Raw genomic sequence first — 19,161 nt, 5'->3', positions numbered from 1 at the left:
CACCTCCGGCCAATTCCTTCCAGGACTGTGGTTGCCCAGCTCGGAGGTGGAGGGGAATGCAGCCATCCGGCTCCACTGCTGTGGCTCCAGACTGCCCCATAAATCAAACTGGCTTTACCATGCTAGTAAATTTGCGTCCAAAATTTGGATTGGAACCTGAGGCGGTGGGATGATTTAATTTGCTTTGTCCTTAAGCAAGAGGGAATGTAATTGGAGAAGGGTAAGTACAGATGTTTTAATTTTCAGCAAACAGCCCGGCAGCTTCCGGCGGGGTCCGTGCCACGGGGGGCGGGGCCTCGTGGAGGCCCCCGGCCCCGCCCACCCCGCAAGGCCTCCTGGGAAGCAGCCACGATGGCAAATGGGGCAGAGGCGTCCTTCTTTCACGAGGATGGAAAAATAACAATACGCCGGATGAGCTGTGAGAACTGAAGATGTGCGGCAAAAGAGAGACAGCAGGTCGTGGCCGATTATGACACGGGACTCTCACAGGCCGGGGCTGCCAGGGGGCCATAGGGGAGGGCTGGGGCTGCCTGCGGACTCCCCGTGTTCTTGCAAATCCCATGTCCCCCTGCCCTGAGACCACCGTGGGCCCCAGGAGACCTGGCGTCCTCGCTCTGTCCAAAGTTCGATGACGGTGAGATGCAGGGGGGGAGGCTGCAAGGGGTTCCCTGGAGAGAGGAGCAAGGCACTGAAATCAGCGGAGGGAGGGGGAAGGGCCGAGACCCCACCCGAGAGGCTGCTCCTGGCCCAGCTGCTGTGGGCTCCAGGACAAGTGGGCTTAGGCCCAGGGCCGGGGCCACACGAGGGGGGGTCAGGAGGAGCCCCCAGGCCCTGACGCAGGAGAAGGCACGTTGAAAATGCAGAGTTCTTTAGGGTCCCATGTGTCTCCGAGGAAGGCTGGCCCAGCAGGTGCATGCATGATTGTTGGAGGGGGGGAGGGGAGCACGTGGAGCTGGTGACGTGCCCAGGAACCTGGCTCTCCTTCCATGGGAATGGTGGCCGGGGCCCCGTCTCACCCCACAGCGCCCAAGGGACATGGAGAGCGTGGATGCTGAGCCCGCACAGCTCGGCTCCAAAGGGAGCCACTGTTAGTGTTGGAGCGGGGGCAGGGCCGGGCACTCCCACAGCTGCGCTTTATTCAGACTGAAATGTAGATGGTTAGGGTTTTGCTAGAGTCTGTGTATGGGTTCTAAGGGTTTTTTCTGTAAGGTAAGAGCTTCTGCTCCATGTGCTGGGGGGGGCAGGCCCGACCTCTCTCACAGGGTGGGAACCACGGGCTCCATGCCCGGGGTGCTCCCAGGCCACTGTGGTGACAGCTGGGGGTAGCTCCCCTCTGGTGGCCCTTGTACGCTGCTCCCCCCCGCAGGAAGCCTGAGGCGCTCTTTCAGGGGTCGAGAGCTCTGGGCTTTAAACCCTGTGCGTGGGCTGCTGTGCCCGTGCGGAAAGGCTGCTCCCACCCGCTGCTCCGGAGTCATCATGGGCTCCGAAGCCCAGGACAGGAGCTGGCGCCCACAGCAGGACCCTCCCAGCTCTGGTCTGGGGACCCTGGTGCCAAGTAGCACTTATGGTCCTTGTTGTCAGCTGGCCAGGCACTCCCCTAGGAGAGGCACTCGGCACCTCCAGGCCCCGTGGGAAGGTGAGCCCTGCCAGGCCCAGTGGAGAGGAGGGGTAGGGCCTGGGGTTGCCCTAATGGAGACTTCCCAGACAAGGATGCGGGAGGGACTGGGAGAGCAGGGTAAGGGGTGGGGGGGACACGTGTCTGGCATAGTGGCAGTGCCAGCACTGCGTCTCCACCCTTCCGGGGGAAGAGCCCGCCCTGGTGGTGGAGTGTGTGAAAGCAGAGGGCTCGATCCCAGTAACCAGTCCTAGAATCTAGGAGCAGCCGTGTGCCCGGTTGTGGGACTCGGCTGGCTGGGGGCAGCCCCAGCACGAGGACCTGGAGGAGGGTGACCCCGGCAAGTGAGGCGAGGTGCAGACTGTGCGGAATCCTGGGTGGGGGATTCCCCCCAGCTGGAGGCGTGGAGGGTACCCTCCAAGAGCCCGGGCCTTGCCTGCCCCACGGACACCTGGGAGGCAACTAGCCCTTGGCTCTGCCAGCAGGGAGGGCGGGGGGGCCCCACCCCTCTAGTCACCAGACTTGTCCTGCCATCAGAGCTTAGTCTCGCTGAGGACGATGTTGGCGGTGACAAAGAAGAAGCAGGAGAAAGCCCAGAGCAGCACAAAGCCCACCCAGAAGGTGCGGCGGAAAGGGGACCCGTGCTTGTTGACGGTCCCGTAGCCGAAGACCAGCTGGGTGTCCTTGCGGCAGAGGTACACCAGGAAGGCGGGGATGACGTACTGGATGCCCGTGCCCGCGTAGGCCCCCGTGATGCCCACCAGGGACTCCAGGTCGTGTGTGCAGAAGGCCACCAGCACAGGGGGCAGCAGGGTGATGGTGGGGAACACCACGTGGTCCACCACCCAGGGGTATGTGCCCCCCTCTCGGTGGAAAAGCGTCTTCCAGTTGTTGCGCAGGGTCACGGCGATGATGGGGAAGTTGGTGCTGATGGTGAAGACGGGGAAGAGGCCCAGGAAGAAGCGCACGGCGGCCAGGCTCACGACGTCGCAGCGCGCAAAGTTGAGGGTGTACATGTCCAGGAGGCTGTCACCGCGGAAGCAGAAGATGGCGGTGAAGGAGAGGAGGCCGTAGAAAGCCAGGATCAGCACGTAGTCCAGGAAGACCAGGCGTGTGAGGTGGCGCTTGGAGGAGATGGGGGTGATGAGGGACGGCAGGGAGTGCTGGCTCATGAAGGAGTAGATGCACACGCCGAACAGGTTCCGGACGCCGGAGAAGTCGGCCAGCGGCGGGCGCCCCTCCCCACGCCCATGCCCAATGCGCACCAGGGCCAGCACGATCATGATGGCGAAAGCTGGAAACAGGAGGGGAGTGAGTCAGGGAAGGAGGGGCAGCCCTACCTGGGACAGCTTCTGGTCTGGGGGCACCTGCTGAGGGACCCGAGCCCCATGAGAGAGAACCTGCGGGTTCCGCTAGAGTCTGTGGATGGGTTCTAAGGGTTAAATTCCTGTGGCCGTGAGGGTCACACCCTGGGGCAGGTCAGCAGTGGCCGCTGCTGTCGGGGACATGCCGTGCACGCCCCACGCCAGCAGGTGAGGGAAGGTGTCTGGGGGTGAGGGCCGGGCATGACGGGGGCTGCGCGGGGAGATCGGCAGCGGAGCCCCCCGCTGTCTTCTCAGAGGAGCGCAGGCTCCTGGCCAGGCGCTTCCCGGCTCCCTGACTGGCCCCAGGGGTCTGGGGGTTGGGGGGCTTCCTGCCAGCTTCCTGACTCTCCTTTGGTTTCAAGAATGTGTGTCTGAGGAGCAGGGGCGGAGGCACGGAGCACTTGGGAGGAGGTGTCCTCCTGGGCCAGGGCATCTGCCAGGGACAGCTAAGGGGCGGCAGTGAAGAGTGCGGGCAGCCCCGAGCGGAGGCAGGCACCCAGGGGCCAACACCGGGAAGGAAGGTACCTGGGCTCACTCGAGGGAAGAAACGGCACCAAAGCTCAAGGATCGTGGGAGCTGAGGCCAAGGCTGGAGGCCAAGGCCATGTGGCTCTGTTCTCCTGGGCCTGGTGGCACAGGTAGGAGGCACAGAAGTACAGGGAGTAACTCTGACCTGGCTTTGCTGCAGAAGCGGTAGGGGACCCACGATCTATCTGTTCAGAGCAAACAGAGCTCCAGGCCGGCTGCACCTCTTACAGCGGCCCTCCTGTGGGTCTCATACCCAGAGCCGGGCTTCCCAGCCGCTGCTCCCAGCAGACAGACATACTTCCAGATCCAGCAGCCTCTCTCTGAGTCTCTGGCTTCTTGCATCTGTTATCCAGATCTCCCAGAACTGCCACCCTTAGCCACTCGGCACACGCAGGGACCACCGGTGTCCCTGTCTCCAGTGTTGGCGTCCAGAAACCGCTGCTGTCTCTGTTCAGACCGGACCTGACAGCCCCTCCAGCCCGGGCCCCCATCGCTCAGGTAAAGCCCACGATGACACCTGACATTTCTCGGGGAGTGACGCAGGCGAGCGTGAAGGAACAGTGGCTGAAGAGACTGCCTGCCAGCCCATGGGAAGCTCAGGGCTCCTCCCGGGTGGGAGGCTGGGGGTCTCCCCACTGTCCCCTCGGGCCACGTCATACCCTCCCCGTTCCCTGGAAGGAAGAGGCCTTTCTTCCAGGATTCACGGGAAGCCAGACCAATGTTTTCCCACAATGACACTTGGAAGTGGGCTCAACGGAAATGTCATCTGTCACTTTTCGTCAGAGCTGCTGACAGACAGGATCGGGGGAGGGGAGCCAGGGAACAGGCCTGTGGAAACTGCCGATAAAGACGATGATTTGTTTCTGATGCTCTCGTCCCACTCACGCCCTGCCGCTCCTGATTCCGAGGGCCCCACGACGGAGGGGCGTCACAAATCCCGCCAGCTGTGGTCAGTCAAGGGGCAAGCGGTGACCCAGTCCCTCCCAGAGGAGCTGCCTCGGGCTGAACCCTCTCGGGCCCGGGACAGGACACCCCGTGAGGGCCTCCCCGTTTCCTCGGGGACGCTCAGGACCCCGGCAGTCTGGCTCGTCACGTTTCTCAGGGTGGGTGCAGGAGGGGTGTGCGGGCCAGAGAACCGCACCCAGGAAGTGCACTGGGGCAGGGTGTGAGGGCAGCACCCAGGGGAGACGGTGGACGGGGTGGCGGCGGAGTCCCCCGTGTGCCAGGCAGTCTGTCCTGGGCCGGAAAGGGTTACGAAGCAGAGCTGAGCGGGTGGGCCGGCTGCCGATCAGCTGTTCACGAGGCTGCAGCTGACGCCTCTGCCAGCAGGGGGGGGCCACCAGGGTCGGGGCAAAGGGGGCAGCTGCTGTAAGACAAGAGCTCGGTCCTGTCGTGCCGCTAGTGGAGTGTCCCCTGGTGACCCGGCGCTACTCCTGGCCCAGGCCGAGGCCAGCGCGGACTGGCGAAGAGGCAAGTGGGGAAATCCTGTCTGTTGCTTGGCCGCGGGGCCCTGGGTCTGGTGGGCGTGGAGGAGGCAGGGAGAAGTTGGCTGTTGGGACACGAGCTCATCGCTGCTGTCTGCAGCTGGGATGCTGGCTGAGCCGATGCTTCTCTGCTCATCTCCTCAGCCCTACATCTCCAAGAGGCTGTAAGAAACGCAGGCAGAAACTGGCTCGCTGACTTCAAGGCGAGCTGTCTGGCCAGCCCTGACGGGCAGCTCTGACCTTGAGGGAGGGGTCCTGGCACCAGGGCCGCCCGGCCCTACCCTCTGGACGACAGTCCTCTGCTCCCGGCCCTTCCCTCCACGCATTGCCGGGGAAGCAGAGTTCAACAGCCATCTCCTAAGATTGATCGTCCCGTCCCTGGGAGATAGCTGCTCCAAAAACTCATTAGGTCTGATAATAAATCAAGATGAAATGAGGATGACAGGTTGTGAGCGACAGACGCAGCCAGGAAGTTCGGCGGAGAGCAGGGCTCTCAGTGCACACAGGATGCCCAGGGCTCGGGCGCGGCCACTGGCAGCTCGCGCCACCTGGTCGCGGCCGTGTGGGAGGCGGGGGTGGCCGCTTGGGAGAGGGGGACAGGGCGCGAGCGGTCCTGACGTCTGGGTGAGCAGGCCTCACAGTTCCCCGAGGGCAGGGCGGGCTGGGCTTCTCTCTGAGCCTCACGGGGGCCCACGTGACGGACAGGGTAGCAGTCCGCATCCCCCTGCATCCACCCGCATCCTGCACGGGAGTCATGCTCCAAGGGGTGAGGAGGTGCAGTGAGCTGCTGGGGACGATGCTGTGGGGGGAGGGGGGGAGGGCCTGACACATGTCACACGAGGAGTGGCTGACGGCCTCGGAAGATGCAGCTGCCAGGTGACGTGGGGGATCAGGAGACCTCTTTTTTAATATCTGCGGTAACAGCCCACGTAAGAACAACTGTGCTTGTTTTGTGTGGCTCAAGGGGCTCACCGGGACCATTCGTTCATTCGTTCATTCAGCAAGGATGTACTGAGAGCCCACTGTGCAGATACTATTCTGGGCATCTGGGGATGGCGCTCTGAGCCAGCAGTCACGGTCCTGCAGGCAGTAAAACCCAGTCCAGGGGGCCACCGGGTGGAACTTACAGGACACAAATTACTACCACGGAAAGAACTGCCTAACAGCCACATGAGCTGCGGAGGGGCAGGGGGGCAGATGGGGAGATCCCTGTCTCGGGACGTCCAAGCCCAGGGAAGAAGACCCGGGGGTCACAGGGGAACCGGGCGCCAGAGCCAACTTGGAAGAACCTGGCTGCTGTCCCCCTCGTGGCGCAGGAGGGAAGGAGCAGCCCGATGAGGGTGGCGACAGGGGGTCGGGGCCCCGGGACTTCACCGCTTCCGCCCAGCATATCGATACACCTGGAGCTGCCCTCCGCTCTCCCCACATGCGCTGCCTTGGGAGGGAGGGAGAGAGACAGGAGGGGAGGCAAGTCCTAATCTCGGTACAAATCCTGAGCCCTGAGGGCACTGCTTAGAGGAGACATCTTTCCCCCTCCTTTTCTGAGGAGGTCAGGTTAAAAGGAAAATTTACACCAGGAACGGCCCTCCAGCACAGGCACGTCCGGGGTGACAGTATCAGGATGGTGGCAGGTCAGTGGGGTCATGTCAGTACTCGCTTTCTGTCCTGGGGGCGTCAGCAGCCTCAAGGATGGAGGTCAAGGTCGTATTTTATGTCAAGATGCATTCTCAGGACATTTAATGAGTCATGCATGAGTTCCCTTGCGCGGTCGGAGGAGAAGCACCGCTGTCCACGGAGGCCCCCGGCTCCTCCCCCCCTTCTTTGTGAGCTGGAGTCAAATGAGGAGCCCCAGCTGGGAGCTGTCTTGCCTCACGGCTGTCTGTCTGTCTGACCTCAGAGCCTCTCTCCTCTGCAGAGTTGGGCCGCTGAGCCGACACCCTCTGAACTCCTGCCAAAGGGTAAAGGTGGTCCAGACTTATAAGGGGACGAGAGTGAAAAGACAGACGACCGCGAATCTGGACTGCTTCGGCCTCTCCTGGTTCCTCCCTTTGCTCTCCCGGACCCCCTGCACCCTGGGGCCTCGGCTGCATAAAGAGGTGAACTGGCCCAGACCTCACAGGAGTCGGAGCTGACTCGTTCTTGGGGCCAAGTGGAGATGGGCAGGGGTCTGAGGTCTGGGTCCGGGGCTCTGGGAGTCCAACCAGTGGCCCCAGTATGCCTGTCTTGGGGCTGTGGGTTAAGGCAGAGATCAGAGTGGTCAGCAGCCAGTTCCAGCCTTCGTGCACTGGAACCCAGCCCTGGGTGTGTTGCGCTGGCGCTGGAGAGGGGAGAGTTCCTTCCGGGCCTCTGCCTTGGCCTCTGGGCTGTGGTGGGGCTCTCCCAAGCACTTGGAGTGGTGGTGAGGCTATGCAGAGCTCCGCCTTCCTTACAGAATTCTGGGGTCGGTGTGGGGCTGGCATGAGCCGGGCCACCTGCCTGAGCATCACGGGAGTTGGGGAGCTCGGGCCAAGACTCTCCCTGCCTGGAGGAGGGCAGGGCAGAGCTCTCCCAGGAGCCCCCTGCCCCACGCCCCCCATTAGGCTGTCACGCTGACACTGTGATAATGGGACACGGGATCCCTCATGATGGTTTTACCATTCCGCTCCTTCTCCAAGACTGGCTTTGCAATTATGCATGGGCTACCTCTGGGCATGCTGAGTGCCTCTGAGGGCTCTCCTAGCAGGTGGCAGTAAAACCCTCGAGCCCTGAAGGAGAAGCACGTGCAGCTGTGCTGTCCACCAGGGCAGCCATGAGCCACGTGAGCCTCCAGAGTGCCTGAATGCGGCCGGCCCAAGACGAGCCTTGCTGAAGCCTAAAACACACATCGGATTTCAGAGACTCAGTGTGAAAAGCGAAGGTAACCTAGCTCATTCATCATTTTCTCATATTCGTTCCATGTTGAAAAGGTATTTTTGATATCTTAGGTTGGATAAGCATATTATTAAAATTAATTAAATGTTCAGATGTGACTGCCACACAATTGAAAAGTCCCCGGTTGGCTCACATTATATTTTGATGGGGCAACGTGGGTTTACTGCGACCGTGTGCTCCGTGGCGGTGAGGGAAGCACCTGACCTGCTGGGAATCAGAAAGCTCTCTGCCCCCTGCCCCCAACCTCGGCCCAGGTCTCCTCACTGTAACCCTCGGTCACCGGCCCTGAATTACACAAGACACTTGAAACCTAGGCCCGAGGCGTGATACTGGGCCAGTCTTTAAAAGCTAAAGGGAAAATAGGCTATCAGTTCCCTGGGCCGTGCCCACCAGGGCGACCTGCCCTACAGAGGGAAGGCACTGCTGGGTGGCGCTGGGCAAGTGGCCTGTGGTCCTGGGTCATCGAGTCAGAGGGACATTCTGGTGGGAGTTCGAGCTGGAACAGAGCTTCTCTGGAACACAGGAGGGCTCTGCCCAGTGGCCCGTGCCCGGCCCTGACCCCTGCTGTGTCCTCTGCAGGCACTGGAAGGAACACAGCTGTCACGGAAGAGGGGGACACATGTCCACTAAGGCCAGATCCCTCATCCTTAATCCCTGAGGGCCCTGGAGCACACATATATGTGAAGCTGTGATTAACAGCCAACGGCGAAGCTGACGGACTCCTCCCAGTGGAGCCCCAGGGCCCGTGCCAGCGGCCCCGGGCCCTCCCCACAAGCCAGCCCTGCAGCATGCCTCGCCTGGGTGGGCCTGCTTCCTGGGGAGCCGCCTAACCCCCTGAGCTCTGGACCGGCCCTGATGCTGACCCCAGACACCTTGCTGTTTTCGGAGCCCTGTAGGTGGCTCTGCTCTGACACGTGCGAGGTGGAGGCCACCTGTCAAGGCGGCTGTCAGGAGGACGGCGCTCTCTTCTCCAAGAAGGGGATCAACATGCCAGGGCTGATGCTAATGAACGGCCGTGGGTGCCCATCCCGGCTCGGGCACTGGCGCTCCAGGCTGGGAGCTGGATCCGGGGGAGGATCCAGCACCAGCTTCCTTCTTCACCACCGCACTGTCCTCAGAGGTGCTGGGGCATGCATGTGTCTCTCCTTAGGCTGGGTCATCAGAGCTGGGCCAGGGCCTCCCGAGATTCAGGAGAGCTGGGAGGAACTGATAGCTGAGAACCACTGAAGACCAAGCAGTTGCTCGGCCCTAAATGTGGGCGCAGGCGGCTGTGTAACCATTCCTTAAAGAATAGGACCGACTGTGAACAGAGAGCCACTGGGCAGGCTCACAAGACCCACAGGCCAGGGGTGTGAGTGGCAGCTCACCTCGCGAAACTCTAACCCCTTGGAAAGAGCAGGAGAGAGGGAGAGAGGTGGCTGCTGCCCTTCTTCTAAACAAGCTCAAGTTCTCAAGTTACTCTGGGCTCAACTCCCGATTCTGTCACCGAACTGTGTGATCCCGGGGCAGTCACTTAACTTCTCAGTGCCCCTGTTCCGTCACCTTTAAAAAGGGGGATGCTCGTGGGTGCTGGGAGGATGGAATAAGCTGGTACAATAAAGAACAGGGGCAGGGCCTGGCCCACAGCAGTCGCTCAGAAACGTGTCAGTCCCTTTTATTGTCGCAAAAACCTGACTTCCCACCCGGAAAGCCCAGGCAAGCAGGAAAACTTGTCAATACCGAGTTCTCCCCTAATTCTCCTTTTGCTCCAAGGCGGGTACTGGGGTCATCCTCGTGACCCCAGCCGGGTGGAGCCGCAGCCATGACCCTTCCCTGCTGAGCGTCTCTGGCCCAGGGGTCAGCTAGTCTTTGGGGCTTTGGGGGTCAGGAGGACCCCAGGCAGGCTGCTCAGATCTGCTCTGTGAATCAGAGGCACCTCCTCTCCCTCCACTGAAGGCCACACAAGGCTAAGCCGTCCCTCCACCTGTCATCTGGGGGGGGTCGGTACGTGCTCTCTGTCGGGGGCTGGGCGAGACCAGAAAGGAATTCTGTTCGGGTTCTTTGGTGCTCACGTTCATCCATCCTTCCTCTGTCATCACCCTCCCACCTGAGCACAGGCTGTGGTCGGGGTGGGGCCTCCTTTCATCCTCCGAGAAGACAGGACACACTCCATCTCTGGCTGGGAGGGGCTCCCTCTGGGGAGAAGGGGAAGCTCCCCGTGCAGATGCACTCGGCTCCAGAAGCATCTTGGCCCTGGGTCGCATTTCATGTCAGGTCGATGAGACATTCTGTGATTGCTGCCCTTGCAAAAAAAGTCACCTGGGTTTCCACTGAAGGGAGGGAATTTAAAGCCAATCAGACTACCTTCCCATGCAGGGTCAGCCCCCGTGGTTTCTGGAGGATTCTAGCTCTGTAGTTGCCATCGTCGTCGTCATCATCATCATGGAGGCAGAAGAGGAGGATGTTTACATAATCAACTTACAGGACTGAGATTCTACTCCAGAAGGACTCAGGGCAAAGCCTCCCCGCCTCCAAGTGTGTCAGGAGGCGCAGGTCGTTGATAAAGGGCAGGTATTTGAGTCTCTGAAGCAGTCAAGTCTCAAGTACGAAATCAAGAGTTCTGGCCTTTTCATCCTTCAAATTTCCACACTCTCAAGGCATGGCAAGTGGCGCCTGGGACGGCAGGCTCTCAGTTCTTCATTCTTAAGCTGTCAGAGCCAGCTCCATTTGTAATCGCTGGGAAAGCGCACCCGAGCGCCCTCTGGCTGCTGGTGGACTAATCTCCTTCCCAGAGACTGGAAATATAAAACTTCCACACCGTCACCTTTCCTGAAGGCCACTCAGTCCTTTCTTAACCCTTTCTTCTCGCCACTGTCCCCGTCTTCTGATTTGTATGTCGAAGCCCTAATCCTCAATGTGACTGTATTTGGGGACAGGGCCTCTAGAGAGGTATTACAGGTTAGATGAAGTCGTAAGGGCGGACCCTAATCTGACGGGATACGTGAACTTTTAAGAAGAGAAAGAGACACCAGAGTACGTGCTCTCTCTCTGCACACACGGAGGAAAAGCCAGGTGAGGACACGGTGAGAAGGCGGCCGTCTACAAGCCAGGGAGGGAGGCCTCACCAGAAACCAACCCTGACAGCACCTTGATCTCGGGCTTCTAGCCCCCAGCGCTGAAAAATTAAATTTCTGCTGTTTAAGCCACCCAGCCCATGGTATTTTACAGTAGCCTGAGCTAAGACAGCTGTTATGCAGTGGCTGGATGCCAAGAGAAAACAGGAAGGCGAGGAAGAGGAGAGGCAGTATTGTGACAGGGGCGTTGGGTTGCCCTGGTCTGAATGTAAACCCTGGAGCTCCAGGGTTGCCCTGGGCCACACTAGCTCTGTAGACTGATACGGCTGCCTGACCTGGCTGCCTGCCTGGCGTTCACCCTGGCTTGTGTGCAGCCTGATTCCGAGCAGAGGCGAGCCTGTAACCATCAGTGTCCGTCAGACACCTCGCCCCGCGTGGGCCTCACCCTCCCTTCTCTTGCCAGAGTCCAGGCAGCTGGCCTGCTAACCTCCTGGTGGAACAGGAGTCCCTGCCTGATGGCCGGGCCAGCACACATGTCAGCCACACGCAGAGCAGAGCTGCTGACAACAGAGGCCACTCAGAGGGGGAGAGCCACGGCCTCTGCTTGGGGCCCAGCGGAGCTCTCAGGTCAGTCCTGCCGCTAATGAAGGGGGTCACTTGATGACACGTGGCTGGCCCTTCAGCAGACTTTGATTAGGTGTCCGCTCGACCCTGAAAGCCTTAAGACAGAACCCTCCAGTCCCTCTTCTTTCAACTGACCTTTGAGTCTGCAGAGAGGACTTTCAGAAAACCAAGAATAAAATAAGACTGAAATGAAACTACATAAAAAGGTTTTCCTGGATTCCCTCCACTGGCTGTGTAACGAGGGAAAGCCGGACCCTTAATGGCCCAGGAGAGCCCTGGACAGTGGCCCAGAGAGAGGGTAGGTAGGGCAGCAGCAAAGGCTCAGGACAAAGGCTGGCTGGAAGGTCAGAGGGGGGCCCATGTGCTACCGTCCTTAGGGAGCGGGGGTCCTTCCTGGCCCCCCGAGGAGCACCAGTTGAGAGTGAGGGGACAGCAGTGAGTGACCCTGAAGGAATTCAAACGCTGAGCTGGCTTGCTGAGCCAACAGGATGTGGGGAACAGATGGCTCAGACGTCGAAGACCCCTGGCTGCTGGTGGTGGCAGATCAGAGCAGTCCCACCAGGAGACATTCAGCTGAGATCAGTCATAGATCCGTGGGGGAGGAGGCCACACGGCCACAGATCATTCTGGGGACAGGTAAAACCTGAGCCCTTATGTTCCCAGGTGATGGTCTCCTCCTGGGGACCTTCTGCCACTCGGGCTACCACCACCGGGTCCCACCTCTCCCTGCTGGCTCGGTCTGGAAGACAAATCTGGGGCACCAGCCAGGGAAGGTGGGGCGAGCGGGGCCAAGACAATTCACGAGGCAGGCTCAAGTTTCTCCACCAACAGTCGGGGAGGACGGCGCCTGACCCACTTTGAAGGGAGCACAGAGATGGGAATAACGTGCGTGGTGCTCTGAATACACAATCGGAGGGAAGGCAGCCCTGCGGGTCCCTGACAACCCAGACCGAAGAGGGCTGCCCTGAGCCAGGGCTGCCTTTATTAGAAAGAATTGTTTTTTTAACACCACCAAATGGGGAGCCCCGAGCCGAGCCAGCTGTTCATGTCCCCGAGTGGGAGGCGTCTGCAGGGGCGGGGGTGGGGGGGCTGGTAACGGGAGTGAGGTGGTGGTGCTGCCGCAGCCCCTTCCAGCCTGAGAGCTCCCTGCTGGGCGGCCCATTTCGTGGTTTAGGGCTCCAGGCTCTGGTGCCACCGCTGCTGGGCCTGTGGACATGAAGGACAGCACGGTCGTCGGCGTCTCCTAAGTGTCCCTGGTTGGCCTACGGCTGACAGTGAGAGCTGGGAGTCAGGAGGAAGCCCAGCCTCTCTGTGAGGTGGGCCTGCGTCTCATTTCTCTTGGGCTCAGGCTTCCTTGAAGACGATGGGGGTGGAGGCTGGTGGGGGCAGGGAGGCCCCCTGCCCGGTGTTCCCCAGGTACACACAGTGCTGGGGTGGGGCGGAGGGGAGGCCATACGGAGGCAGCCGGCGATGCTCCAAGGTCTCTCCGGGGACCATCCAGCGACACAGCTCTTTCTGCGGGTGGCTTGGGGCCACGTCTCTGATCTCCGGGCCAGCCCCAAGGGAGGCTCCCTCTGAGGCCACTCCCAGGACGCAGTGGCCGGAGACGCCAACGGCAGGGCCGCGCACGGGGCTGGCGTCTGGATGCTGACCCACTGCTGAGCACTCTGCCAACAGTGCTTTCCACACAGTCCCAGTTCACCTTCCGGCCTTCGCCACCGCCCGACAGGGAGCCTGGCCCGTCAGCGCACACCGGCGACGGACACCGGCCGACCTGCGCACCCGGGCCGGAGCCAAGTGTTCAGGAACCAGTGGACGGCACGGGGGGCAGGTCAGGGAGTCTGCTGAGGCCTGAACAAGTTTCACCTGCCGGGACAGCAACCGATCGCTCTCGTCCACACAAATTCAGGGGCATTTGCAAACCGGGTCTCCCAGACTCAGCAGCCTGGTCTCCCCAGAACTTATTTGAGCAGCAAAAGACACGAATCGATGCTGGGGCGTGTCAGACACGTTCTGACCTTTTCCCGACAAGCGGCTATTTGCAACGGCCGTCCAACTTGTAGATCCCGTCCTGGCAGAAGCAGGGGCTTCTGGCGGAGGGCATGGTGAACACCCTGGAGGAACCAGCTTAAAGGCTTCCCTGTTTGTCTGGAGCTCCGGAGGCCCCTGCTCGGGGTGGGGTCCCTGCAAGTCTGCCCCAGCCTCATTTCAACAGATGGCAGAACACATTCCTAATCACGCACGAGAACGTTTCTGGCCGGCTCAGCACGTTTATTTACGATTTTCCGGTCCCTTTGGTGCTCATTCTTCCCTTTTGTCTTCCTAGAACCCAAGCCAGCTTATTGCCACCCTGAGCTCCCCGCTCGGCTCTCTTGGACAGTCTGGGCCCTAATCTGGGCGGCGGGAAGAGGCAGGGTGCGTGGGAAGGAGGGAGGTCGGTGGGGGGGCACGGCCGCACAGCTGCCCTTCAGGAGCAAAACGAAGAGGGAGCTCATTGCAAACTGACAACTTGGCGCAAACTTGAGAGGGCTAATGGGGCCTTGGTGCTCGCTGCCTTTGGAGGAGTTCTAGAAAAATCACCTGGGGTCAGCTGGGGCCAGAGGAGACACCCCCCTGGGACGTCCCATGGGCGGGGCTCGCTCCCTCCCACAGCGGGGCTGCCTGGGGGCTCCCCGGCTTCCACAGTCTCCACTCCCTGCACCCCCTCCTGCTGCCGCCTGCTGCCTGGGGTCAGGACCAGGGAAACTCCTTCCACCAGGTCTACAAAGGAAAACGCCCAGGTGTCTCCACTGCCCCAGGCTGGGAACTGAACCCCGGGATCGACTACGTGTTAGAGAGTTGACTTCACTGGCCGATTTGTCTTCCACTGGAGAGGGCTTTGTGTCAGAGACGGGTCTACTTCCCGAGCCCAGAGGCCTGAGTCCCTCACGGAGACAAACGACGGGTCTGTGTCGTCACCCACAGCAGCGCCTCGGGGAGAAGGTTCGTGGAGAGGCTGCTGCCGTTTGATTATCTCAAGGATCAGAGGGAGCAAAGAGGCGAGTGACTTGCAGAGACAGCCATGTCACCACCAAGACACGAGCGCGGATGACCTTCACGGGCTGGTCTCCAGCCGGCACCCTCTCTCAAGGCCACAGCCGCCTGGCTCTGTCGCACTGCAGGGGCTGCCACCGAGGGCCCATGAAGTTGCAGGTGGGAGACCAGAGGAGTCCCCCCTGCAGCCCCCTTGCTGCCCTGTGGGAGGGGGGCTCTGGCTGGGAGGAGAGGCAGGATGGGGTCACTGGGGGCCAGGGTGGCCTGTGCCATGGGAAAGAGCGGCTGAGTTTCTAAAGCAACTGAGCCGCAGGTGACACTCCGTGAGCCCGGTTCTGGAGGACGAGGAAGAGAACTCCAACCGCAGAAGCAGGAGGGGCCGCTCAAGGGGCCTGAGGACCCTGTGGCCAGCTAGCAACGGGAGCTCGGTGCCACCTCTGCGGGTGGGAGCTGGGTCTGACCTGAGCCTGGGAGCACCTGGCATCCTGTACCCAGACAATCGCTCTCTGTTTACCATCAGCCTCCTCCACTCCTTCTTACCACCTTCTCCCTTTTAACAAATGCATCGCTCACCAGATGCGTCGTGCTAAACAGGCCCCAGGTGCTATGGAAGCCATTAACTGTCATTATCCAGAAGGCTCCCCGCGTGGGCTGACCGGGAATCCGTCATGTCAGCTACAGCACGTCGTCCCCTCCACCCCCCGCGCCTTGCTCTGTCCCCCCGACGACGGAACCAGCGCTTAACGAGCCCCTTCCACCGCTGATGCGGCAGGTCAAGGACAGCCAAGCCCGAGCCGAGCGGGGGCCAGACCTCCAGGACTTGGGGACCCGACTTCAGGGACCGGAAGAGTTGGGGCAACAGAGTTGGGCCAGGGAGCGAGGAGGGAGAACCGTTTTCTCCAAATACAGCTTACTGAGAGAAAACTTTTCCTTCTAGAGATCACCGGGGCTTTCAAATACTTCCTATAAGCGGACTTACAAGGAGAAGATTGGACGGCCAGTAATTGTGATCCCAGTTTTGGGGCACAACCCCTCCTGGTACTCACGGAGGCTCCCTTTCAGCTTCTTACCCCGGAGCTAGCGTGATCCTTACGTTCTAAGGAAGGAGTTTGCCTTTTTTTCCCCAGGTGGTCATGTTAGTTTAACCCAGGGCTTTGGAGCTTGTGAATGAAATCTGGGAAGAGCAGCCTATAGGGTCAGACCAACTGGGTGGGGCCGACAAGGACGCCTGCCGCATCCAGGTGTTCCCTCGTCTCCAGCTGGACGGTGAAGGGCAGCTCATAGAGCTACAGAGGCCCCAGAGCTCACACACCGGACGGCTCAGTCCTGCTCTCATTTCCTTGCAGGAAGGACCAAGAGTGGGAAGAAGCTACAGACTGGCGAGTCTGGCTCAAGACAAGGCACTGGCAGACGTCCCCTCAGGGTGGAGCAGGGGCCTTCCCCCTTCGGGAGCTCCTGGGCTGGAGGCTGCCTGCCCCGTCCCCGTCCTCGAGCTGCAGCGCCTGCCTCTGCAGGGGAGGGGCTGGGCTGGATGACCTGGCACCTTCCAAATGGAGATGCACCAGGACTCCTGGGACGCAGTGGCTCCTTACACTGGGATCTTGGAACCCTGGAGTGAGGGGGTGCCGGGGGCCTAAAGGTGCCAGACTTGCTGGAGACCGTCTGGATCAGAAACTGTCCTGAGCTCGTCACGATCCAGTGCCGGGTGCCAGCACGGAATACGGAGCGACGTGCACCCCGAGTCCTGATCAGGGCGGGTGCAGCAGCGACGGGAGCCGGGCCAGAGGGTCAGGAGCGAGGCCTTCCAACCTCGGGTTCCTTGGGAGCCTCTGTGCTGACGGGCAGGGGGGATCCTGGGGAGCACCCCGCAGGGGTCCTGGAGGCCGGGCAGACCCCCTCTGCCAGTCCTGTCAGCCATAACAGCAACAGCATCTTTGTTTTTAGACCAAAGCAGGCGCGCAACTGATCCCAGAGCGCCTGCCGGTGGCGGGGGAGCCGTGACTGCACACCCTCCGGTCACGGGTCCAGGTGGGTCAGCAGCCTGGCCCTTCCGGGTGGCTGGCAGGACAGTGTCGGGGGTGACCAAGCTCCTGGTCGCAGACCTGGTATGGGGGAGAAACCCCCAAGCTCCCCTGAGGATGGTGGCGCTCTCACTCAGCAGGGCGTCAGACAGCTGGAAGGTACTGCAGATGGGGTGTCTCTTCCCACCCTGGTGGCTGCCATGGCCCACGGGGTTCTATGGCTGTGCCACACGGTGCGCCCAAGAGAGCGAAGAGCAGGCTTCTCCCCCGCCCTGAAGGGGGCTGAGCCTGACCCAGGCCCCCAGGAGCCTCGGAGCCCACCTGTGGGCTGCAGGCGGACCCAGCGCACTTGGAATCAGCCGTCCAGGGCTGAGCCCCGCCTCTGCTCGCATTACGGGACCTTGAAGTGACTTCTCTTTTTTGGTACTAGATTTCCCTACCAGTAAAAAGGCACAGAGCACCTGGTGCCTCCTGGCCCGCGGGAGTCCATGGAAGCCCTTGCCACGTCGCAGCCCTGGCTGTGAGCTCATGTGGCCGTGGCCCACGTGGCTGAGGACAGGAGGGGAGAAAGGGCATCAGACCCGAGGTGTTTCTCAGACTCACCGATCCATCTCATCAGCGACGTCAGGATCTGCAGGTACTTGGTCTTCTGGACGTCAAAGAAGGTGAAGGGTCCGAGGAGGAGAGTGAAGACAGCCTGGTGATGAAAACAAGAGTGAGAGGGCGCAGAGACTGGGCGCACACGGCACATCGTGTGTGTGGGGAGGGCACACCGTTCACGCAGCCCCCGGCCACCCCAGGGCCGCTCCTAACCCAGGTGTGCACCTGGAACGGCAGAGGCTCCCTGGGGTCAGACAGCATCACCTGGTGAGTTCCCAGGGCCAGGGGTGCAATAGAAACTCAGAGCTGTGCTTCTCTGCTGTTCCTCACACTTACTGCCCTGAGGCTACTTTCTAGGCAAATCCGAGGTGACATCCTAGGGACATGGCCCTGCTTGCTTCTCTTCAGCAAGCACTGACTGAAGGGTCGAGGGCCCGGCACTGAGCTGGTGCAAGCACGAGTTAGGAAGATGAGGCTCCAAAACAAACACCAGGCACACCCTGGACCCTCTCGGTTTACTGGGAAGAAAGGACCAGGGGTGGGGTGGGGGACGCACGGGCCCTGATGACGTGGCACAGTGGGAAGGACACCATCCTGGAGGGTTCAGAGGAAAGGATGAATCAGGATGTCGTTCATCAGCAACGTCCTGGACTTCGAGAGGAGGGAAAGCCTGGAGAACCACAGCCGGCGGCTCCCAGGGCAAACCCGTCAGAGAGACATCCCGGACCTGGAGAAGGGGGTAGATGTGGCACTGCAGACACTGGGGCTGGGGCCGAGGGAAGGCGACCTCCACGCCCATCGGCTGCTCAGAGAGCAGAGTGGTTAGAAGCTGCTGGTTGGAGTTACGATGATGGCACCACTTCCGATCTGCCACTCGGAAGCAGCGGAGGCGTCAGACCTTATTAACATTTACACCGCACCATTTTATCACGTTACTGCTAGTGACATTCACCAGAGACGCGGCTGGCTGCGCGAGGCCCGAAAGTGGGCAGTGGGGCCCGCTTCGGGGGAGGTGGGTCTGGCCCTGTGATGCGGGTGAATACCTCCTGGCTGCTCGGTGGGGCGGCCAGTCCCTGGCTCCCCCGAGGGGGGCTGCAAGGAAGGCAGGATGTGGGAGAGGCTGTGACCTCTCATCTAAGTAAGTCCATTATCACCGTGAGAATGAATGACAGGAGGGACTGAAGCGCTGCTTAAGGAGAGGTTCTAATTAGCTGGGGTGGGCAAAGCCTCCTGGCAGGCGCCCGGGCTGGGAGACTTCGGGAAGGAGCTTGCTCCTGGGGGCTGACAACCAGCCCCGCTTCTGCTCTGGAAGGAGCAGCGTCTCCATCGGGCGGGGGTGATGGGGGAGGCAGAGGCGAGGGGCTCTCCGGGCAGCCCTCGCCAGTGCCCCTCTGGCCCGAGGACACAGTGAGGTACTGGATCAGAAGCCCTTGGCCGAGCTAGTCTGTATACAGCACCAGGAGAAAGTCGTTTAGGAAAATTACCACTTAAGGGAAACTTTCCACTGATGAATTTCTCTTTTGAAGGATGGGAGAGGGACACGCCATGTGGAAGAACACGTACAAAGCCGCTTGTCACAAACATTCCCAAACGGCCCTGGCCTGCTAGAAACTGGACTCTGGGGCACCCGGGCCAGAGGTTGGGGACTTTCACCTCTGACCTGCGACGCCCCCTGCTGAAAACACGGTGCTCCAGCTGCGGGTGCTGGACATTTTCTTGGTGGGTGGCTTATGCGGGAGGTCAGATCTGACCTTGGAAGCCTCAAGACTGGGTTTTCGAAGGTTCCGTTGCTTGAAACCAGGGAGATCACAGAACCAGCCGCAGAGGCAGGTGGGGAATTCTGCTGCTGCGGGCTGCATGGGGCCTCCTCGCCAGGAGGGAATCCATCTTCCTCCACCTCCTCGGCAGACGTTCATTTTATAGGACCCTG

The 19,161-nt window shown here is 60.9% G+C and overlaps 1 protein-coding gene across 1 annotated transcript in view; it reads right to left on the bottom strand.

Annotated features, from left to right (window-relative positions):
• Positions 1-2,148: 2,148 nt before the first annotated feature.
• TMEM104 (transmembrane protein 104) overlaps positions 2,149-19,161 on the bottom strand; it is a 55,133-nt gene continuing 38,120 nt past the window's right edge. Inside the window, exons 8-9 of the mRNA XM_065897629.1 lie at positions 17,235-17,328; positions 2,149-2,909 (exon numbers count right to left, since the gene is read on the bottom strand). Of these exons, the coding sequence (XP_065753701.1) occupies positions 2,149-2,909; positions 17,235-17,328 (855 nt within the window). The remainder of the gene's footprint in view (positions 2,910-17,234; positions 17,329-19,161) is intronic.

This window comes from Phocoena phocoena, chromosome 19, assembly GCF_963924675.1.
Source record: "Phocoena phocoena chromosome 19, mPhoPho1.1, whole genome shotgun sequence".
Lineage (NCBI taxonomy): Eukaryota > Metazoa > Chordata > Mammalia > Artiodactyla > Phocoenidae > Phocoena > Phocoena phocoena.
This window is presented reverse-complemented; position numbering and strand designations above follow the sequence as displayed.